At 38.5% G+C, this 7,931-nt stretch overlaps 1 protein-coding gene across 1 annotated transcript in view; it reads right to left on the bottom strand.

Annotated features, from left to right (window-relative positions):
• Positions 1 to 210: 210 nt before the first annotated feature.
• Positions 211 to 7,931, bottom strand: part of MFF (mitochondrial fission factor) — a 29,259-nt gene continuing 21,538 nt past the window's right edge. The window contains exons 10-13 of the mRNA XM_090284795.1: positions 7,458 to 7,490; positions 5,878 to 5,937; positions 2,794 to 2,878; positions 211 to 888 (exon numbers count right to left, since the gene is read on the bottom strand). Coding sequence (XP_090140921.1) covers positions 757 to 888; positions 2,794 to 2,878; positions 5,878 to 5,937; positions 7,458 to 7,490 — 310 coding nt within the window. The 3' untranslated portion in view covers positions 211 to 756. The remainder of the gene's footprint in view (positions 889 to 2,793; positions 2,879 to 5,877; positions 5,938 to 7,457; positions 7,491 to 7,931) is intronic.

The raw sequence follows: 7,931 nt of genomic DNA, 5'->3' as shown, positions 1-7,931 counted from the left end.
TCACAGGACAACACGATGAAACAAAATCTTTCAATAAACAGGTGCTGCTTGGGTTGAATGTTTATTAAATACACTACAATTGTACCTTATTCTGCAGTTTTTAAAATCACTGACATGTGAACTCAGTAAAAACGTAGTTTATAGAAAACCACCTGAAAAACTAAAATAAAAACAAGAACGCACATTTTACACACATATTGGATACACTGCTGAAAATGTCAGGAATTATTTTAATAAAGCTGATCATGAAACATGAGGTGGCTTGATTTTATTAATTCTGATTCCAGACCATGACTTCAGAAGTGTTAACGCTGAAATGTAGATGTAAAAGCACGTCTGTTAACAAAACTGTTGAACAGTGTTTGAGAAACAGATAAAATAGTTTTCCTTTTACAAATACTTTTCTAAATCCGTTCTCTACCTCTCTTCTATTAAGAAGATTACCTGTGCATATCGATGAGGCAAAAAATTAATTCCTTTAAAAATCAAATTAGAGCCTATTTACAAAACATGCAGAGGGCGAATTCTGAGGAGGTGCTGTTGCAGGACTGGTTACAAGTGAGTTCTCAGCCAAGTGACAGGACACACCTTCACTTCTGCAAACACGAGTCTTTCCTCCTCCCTTCCTGGAAGAAGTGCTACTTCAGGACGTGGACTATAAAATGGCATACAACGCAAACACAGAAACAAAGGAGTTTGCAAATTCTTTATATTTCCAGCTGTGGAGACAATATTTTTTGAGAGCTGAGGTTACCTCTAGCGGCGAAACCAGAGCCAACTGTTAAGCAGCCAGAATGCTACAGTAATTGAATACATGACCATTTCTCTTTTAGCGCGTTCTTTGTTTTCCTCTTCTAAAAGCTGTAGACGTCGATTTAATTTGATTATCTAAGTAAAAAACAAAAACCACAAAATAGAAGCTTTAATGCATGGAGTAATCAGGTTCTTACCATATGTCAAAATCATTATTACAAACATGGGAAGTTTCAGCTGGAGCAATATAAACAAAACTACACATAGCGAAGTTACCTGTGACAGCTTAAATGCACTTAGGTGCTCTTCTCCCTCCCCCTTCTGCGAATGTCTGAGTCAGAAAGGGTGCACGTGGCTTCCTTGCTTGATTACACAGTGAGGAGGGCTAACTGCTGCACATTGGTATTCTGGTAGGAAAGACCAACTCCAGTAGCCCCTTACTATATTGTGGTTCACTTATCGCGGCCTCACTGTATCGCGGGGTTTTTAAAATATACTTAATTATTTATTGTGGATTTTTCTAAATCGCGGGATTTAGCAGTACTGTACATGTATGTTGTTAACGTTACGCAGGTTTAAGAGTGTAGAGTAAATGTAAGGTTCCTACTTCGCGGGGGGGTGGGGGGGGTCTGGAACGTGACACCCTCGATAAGTAAGGGAATCCTGTATACGTGCAGGCAGTCTTACTACAGAGGAAAGGGTGAGCAACTCCCGCCCCTTCTGAGTTTCTGTCACTCGGCCTCAGTTGTTCATCTGTACCTGGCTTTAACCCCCTTCTCAGTCCACCTCTCTGATTTTCTGAGAGGACCTCATAAATTAACCTCCTTTAGTGGGCCCGTGATCCGCCACCCAGTGGGGCATTACGTCTGTATCCTAAAGCTGGCGGCTCATGCGTGGCTCATCACTACATGGACTCCAGACTGCTGGGCCCCCAAATTGGCAACAGAGCAGAGAGAACTGTAGAAGTAGCAGCCTCCCTTGCTGTTGAGTCACAAATAGAAATTCTGTAGAATCTTATATTATGATTCCATTTTTTAAATTTATCTTAGAAACTCAGTTTCCCAACTGGCTTTCTACTCCTTTTAAAGTTTCACAGCACGTGTGTGACTTATTTAGTTATATGACTGACTGTATCTTTGTCTCTCCTCTACTAGTTCACCCTCTAAGTTAAGGATTAAATGAACATTGTGAAGACGCAAATTCAAATTACACTACCAGAAAACAAGGCTGATGATGTAATTGTGAATTCAATGATAAAGGTCAAGGAAACCATTTTCTTCAATAGGCAGAGTATAAATAAATACATGAAAATATGTAAGAACTTATGATGCAGCTTCCATTTATGTTTCAATAAATGAGCCTCAAAATGAAAAGCCATGTTTTTTCCATGTTATCCTTGTATTATATTAAATCTTTAAAATGATATTATGACTCAGGCTAAAATATTTAGCTTCTTAATCTCCACTTAGAACTACTTTATTTTCATTCACTTCCCCTCCTCATCCACCCGGCACAGACAGAACACTGATCACGCCTTCCCCGTGTGTGTGTGTCTGTGGGATTCTAGGCGCTAGGAGTGTACGTAAGAACGCACGTGCAGCTGTGGTTCTCAGGAAGACTCAGCACAGAAAGCGCGACACTGGTCCGCAAAGACCCTCCGCAAACAGAGAGCATGTCCCAGAACGGCGTTCTCAAACACCGTGACCCAGGTCCCAAAGTGTTCCACACTTCAAAAAGCCAAGCAGGCAACTTATGGCTTTACTGGTTTGCTAAAATATCAAGCTTCTTTGTTACTTGGCAGAACGACATCAATCCATTCTGGTAATACTGTTTTATGCTGATCAAAACATGTAAATGGTGGTTTTAATGCCCCTTTAGTCAAAATGGGAAAATCAATTATGATTTAATAAATAGTTTGATAGATAAAATATTTCAATTCATGACTTCCTCAGGAGAGAAAACGATGAAAGGTTAGGAACTGTCCCTTTAAACCTCATGGGACTATCACTTAGAATTCATCTTATTTGGTACATTAACTACCTGTCTTCTTAATGAAACTGCATCGACGACACTCATGTCATCCACAGGTTCTTCGACGGTTGCATCTATGTTTGAAAGGCCGTACCTAGCGGATAGAAATAAAAATACAATTTAATATTAGAATAGAACCAAGAAGACTTGGCAGGAGCGCAAAGAATTGCTCGAAGACTGGAGTTGAACAGTAAGAACCCCTAAAATATTTTACAGTCTGAGTTGTTACTAACAGGAGAGAAAAGCACTTCGGACAGCTACCTCCAATACTGGCAGTGTCCCGAAACTTTGACAGTAAGAAGAAACCTGACTAAGGTGTAAATAAGGAGACGCTTTTCAACTCAAGCGGTGCGGGAACCCTGCCTGAGAAGGTGTGAGAGCCCCATTCTAGGACGTAATGACTTACAGATCTTACTTACACAGACCTACAGCCACGTGCGGGTGCACAGAAGTCCCCGCTGAGATGCATGGGCAGGGAACACTAATTCTAGCTAAAAAAATGAGACGGATCATTTTTAAAATCTCTCCTCCTCCTCTCATTGCCTCTTTTCTTGCCATCTCTACTTTTTACTTCTTATTTCCAATTACTCTCTACTGTAAAATCACCTGAATATATCTTGCCACTACATTCAGATCCAGAATTGGCTCAATAATCAATTATTAAGTGGCTGAGTATAAAATAATAATACTAGAAAGCCACTATGACAAACTCCAGAGAAAGCATATTAAAAAATACTTCTTGCCCTGGCTGGGGAGGCTCAGTGGACTGAGCACCGGCCTGCGAACCTAAGGGTCGCTGGTTTGATTCCAGGTCAGGGCACACACCTGGGTTGCGGGCCGGGTCCCCAGTTGGGGGCGTGTGAGCGGCAACTGATCTTTTTGCATCTCTTGCACATCAGTGTTTCTCTCCCTCCCTTCTCTCTCTAAAAATAAATGAATAAGATCTTTAAAAAGTATTTCTTGTTCAAATGTAGTTACTTTTAAAAGGACACTGACTTTTAATTGAATGACTAAACTTCTGAGAAACAAATATACACAAATACTACTCTTCCTCTTTGCCTGAATTTCTACTTTTAAATATATTTTTATTTAATAGCTTTAATGAGATATAATTTACATACCATACAATTCACTTCACATGTTTATATTTTAATCCTGTATGGTTATTTCAGTGAAATGTTCTCAATGAGCAGAATATAAATAAACTGAATTTAAAAGTTACTCCTATGTAATCTACAAAGTCGGCACATAAATCATATATTATAATATTTCAAGCAAGTCCCCATTATAAAAAGCACATTACCACATGAAGGGGTATGAAGAGAACTCTATTTTTCAACGAGACATGTTAAAGACAAGTCTATCCAGAAAATCCTTTGTTTTAAATGCAATTGAAAATAATCCAAAAATACTTTAATCAGGCAGTATCATCATTCTGAACACTTAATTTTAACTAGACAGGTTGCAATTTCAATAACATGGTATGCACTGACATTAGATAATTTAAGACAATCTCTAAATGTGCTTCTGACAGCTAAATTAACGTGCTTTCTCATTACCTGCCCTTTTCTGAATGGGAACAGAATAAATAAATACCGTGGAATACTGAGAATCACTGCATCCATCACAGAAATAAGCTATTAAGTTAGGAGATGCTAGAACTATGGGATTACAAACATCTGAATTTATTCCTTTGAACATCGTGGCAGATTTAAAGGACTGGAAAAAAAAAAAAGGCACTGAAGATGCCTCTTCTCTATATCTTATCCTCAAAACAAAACTTTTCTATTTCTGTGGGGTCACACAAGAGATGAATAATTGGAAAAAAAATATCAAGCAATAGAAGCAATTGCTTCAAAGGTCAAGGGACCTGGACTGAACTTCAACAGGGAATGAAGTACAACTCAAAGGGATTATTCACAATTTAAACCCTGAATTAACTATGATTTTTCAGTATCTGAAAAGGAAATCTTCATTTGCAAATAAATCTAAGGATATGGCAAAAACACTTTGTATAATTCAACTTAAGACAGAAAAAAACATTACCATGTGTTTTAAACTAAAACCTGTATTTATCAGAACTAAAAACTGTAAGAAATGCTCAGTGAAAACGGATAAAAACGATCACAAGCTTAAAGAGTAAATACCCAGGGAAAACTTACAACGGGTGGAGTGAACCCTGGAAAAGAGCCGAGCCAGCAGAGTGGCAGGGACCACCCAGGGCCCCCCTGGGCTCCTCTCCCCGGCACGAACTAGAACGAGAAGCTGCCGTTCCCCTCTTTTGTGCCTGGACATGACTGTGTCAGCTTCCTCTCATCATAGAAACCAAGCTGCCGGTTTTAAACCTACTGCTACGGATACCACATTTGTACCTCAGCAACATTAACTCTGAAAAAGTGACCCTGATGGTATCTGTGAATACTAACCAAGTGTTGGCCCCTAGAAGACGGGAAATGAGGGTCTGGGCACGCGAGAACCTTAGTGTCTGTATGGGCCTTTCTGTGTGTCCCTGGACTTGACAGAAGAAGCAATCACTCAGACGAAGCACGCGTGGAAGTGTGAAAGGGGCAAAGACACGAGAAAAGCTGAAATCAACGGATGACAGAAATCCTTAAAACTAAGTTCTCTTTATGGATGTTTAATGTTCCCCCGTGGTCGATGCCGGCGTCCCTCAATTTACGATGAGGCCTTAGAGACAGCTTGATCCACACACTGAAAAGGACGTCACAGACGATTAACTAGAAAGGATATGCAGACGGAACCTCAGGCAGCAATGAAAATGATACACACAGAAGATGTGAGATGCTTTCTGTTCTAGCGTAATCTCTCATAAGCGACTGACACTGCACTTAAATAAAATATCTGGGATACATGATACTGTATCGTAATTGTTAAGTGTTCTCCTCGTATTCTAGTGGCCAAATGTCATGAGTGGCTCTTCAGTGTTCTCAGAGAAAAGCGGGATGTACTCACAGAGGAAAGCTGTAGAAGTCCAAGCTATAATGTAAAGGCAGGGCTACTGCAGGCATTATAGTGCAAAATACAAGTTCAGTCAGCTAGTCACCCTGGCAGTTACAAAGTCTCAAAAATTACCTGATGTTGTCATGATGCGGATTAGAAGTGGCGGCAGCAGACCCACCACGCAACACAGGTCTAGGGCAGGTTTTAGCAGAAGGCACCAGGCGGAATCAGGAAGCACGGAAGTAATAAAATAAAAGCAAAAACAAGACAAATAAATGTGAAGTACAACTATATCATATGTTTCAATATATTTCAAATACTTTAAACATCTTTGTCTCACATGTCCTCCATTATAAGATTTTTATAAATTTAATATTTTCAATGGGTTAAAAAAGAAAAACTAGTTATGTAACAAAACAGCACCAGTATAAAATAATTTTGGGAGTGCTTACATTTTAATTTATGAAATTCAAGATAGAGGACAGCTCTATATAAAAAGTGTAATTTCTCTCTTCTAGTTGGAAAAAAAATCCCATCGACTTTAGAAGCATGTCAAGAACCGGTTAGTGGCACCTGCATGATCATGGTTGCTCTCTGATGTCAATATCCCATCTCGAAAATTAAAATTTCACCTAACTCCTGCTTCCCCACAACTGCTTCCTTCCCACTTCATAAGTTTGGATCAGCGCCTAATATCTCAATGCAGCTCTGTCTCATGCAAACCCCGAGCTCTCCAGAGCATAACTGCGGCCCTCAGTTCTGGAGCTGAGGAGGCCAGGGACATGCTCTGAGGGACAGACTACAGCATTTTACAGAAGCCTCAATCTTGGGTCTGACCTCGAGAGACAACCAGGAGAGACATACAGGGCTGATGGAAATGCAGACTAAGGTGTGCTGGAAAACTTTGTGGGGATTTTTAGTTTCAGTACATACTTTGTTTCTAGGAAACAATGAGCTCCTTACCTAGGTAAGCAGTGACCTTTCCAATACATCTTATTTTTTACAATCAGAAAACAAAAGGTCCACAAGGTCACTGGGCAATTCCCCAAAAAGTAATCAGCAATATTTACTAAACAGAGAAAGAAGGCTGGAGTATAGGATCCATATAAGGATTTTAGGAATCATTACATTGTATTTTGAATGCCTCATTCTCTAAGTACAGATCAGGTTTGGCCTGAATTTAAATATCAAGGCAATTCTTAATTATAGTAATCATTTAATACCAAATGCACTAGTGTTCATTTTTTTTTGTAAGCTGTAGAATTCTGGCTATAATATAAATCACGATTTTGTCAATTCAATTCATTAAAGACAACTTTAATTTTTAGCTTGTATGTTTCCTAAAGGCACTACTGGTGCTTCAATCAGTTTCTAGAGCTTAGAGGAAAAGAGACTCAAAGACTTTTGGGGGAGATCTGTTAGGATTCTATTTTGTTCACTAAAGAACAGTGAGACATCACATAGGCCTGAGACAGTTTTTAAACTTGTCCCATCCTATTGATATATTTACTCTGCAGCATTGAGAAAACTGTTACTTAACTACCATCTTACATTACACTATCATGAGAATGTTTGAATAAAGCCAATGCTGTGTGCTACCTAAAGCTTTTAAGAGAAATTCACACTAATGTGAGCAAGTGGATCTGCCATATTCAATATATTCCACCACAGAGATTCCCTTTTATAATGCAGAGCTAGAAAATAACAGTTACCTTTCATAACGTATTTCATTTTGTCTTCTTACACTGGCAATTGACACATATAATATAAATTAGACAGGCATTTGGCATAGTACCACTTTCTACCCTAAGTGTAATTTAATATATTAAAAATATCGTTTTTTAAGTTTGATAAATACGTTCAACAATATGTTTTGTAATTAAAGTGGCAAAAGGGAATGAGATCCAAGGCTCTACAAGATCCAGTATTAACTTGTACAGTGACATTCTTGAGTAAATAATGTGACTTTATATAATACAGAGTTTCTTTGTTTAAAAAAATGGAAATTGCTCCAGTAAATAAGCAATTTAATTGGGGAGCCAGAAATTACACACATTTTAAAAAGACAAATTATAAATAACAAACACTGTTTAAAATACAACTCTGCATTCTAGGTCTTCCAAGTAATATTTTGTAGACACTCGCAAAAAATATAAAATAATTTACACATTGGTTTCTTATTCTAT

The sequence above is a fragment of the Furipterus horrens genome, unplaced genomic scaffold (assembly GCF_987537825.1).
Source record: "Furipterus horrens unplaced genomic scaffold, mFurHor1.1.pri manual_scaffold_1, whole genome shotgun sequence".
In the NCBI taxonomy this organism is placed as follows: domain Eukaryota; kingdom Metazoa; phylum Chordata; class Mammalia; order Chiroptera; family Furipteridae; genus Furipterus; species Furipterus horrens.
The sequence above is the reverse complement of the archived record's forward strand: the minus strand, read 5'-3'. Positions and strand labels throughout refer to the sequence as shown.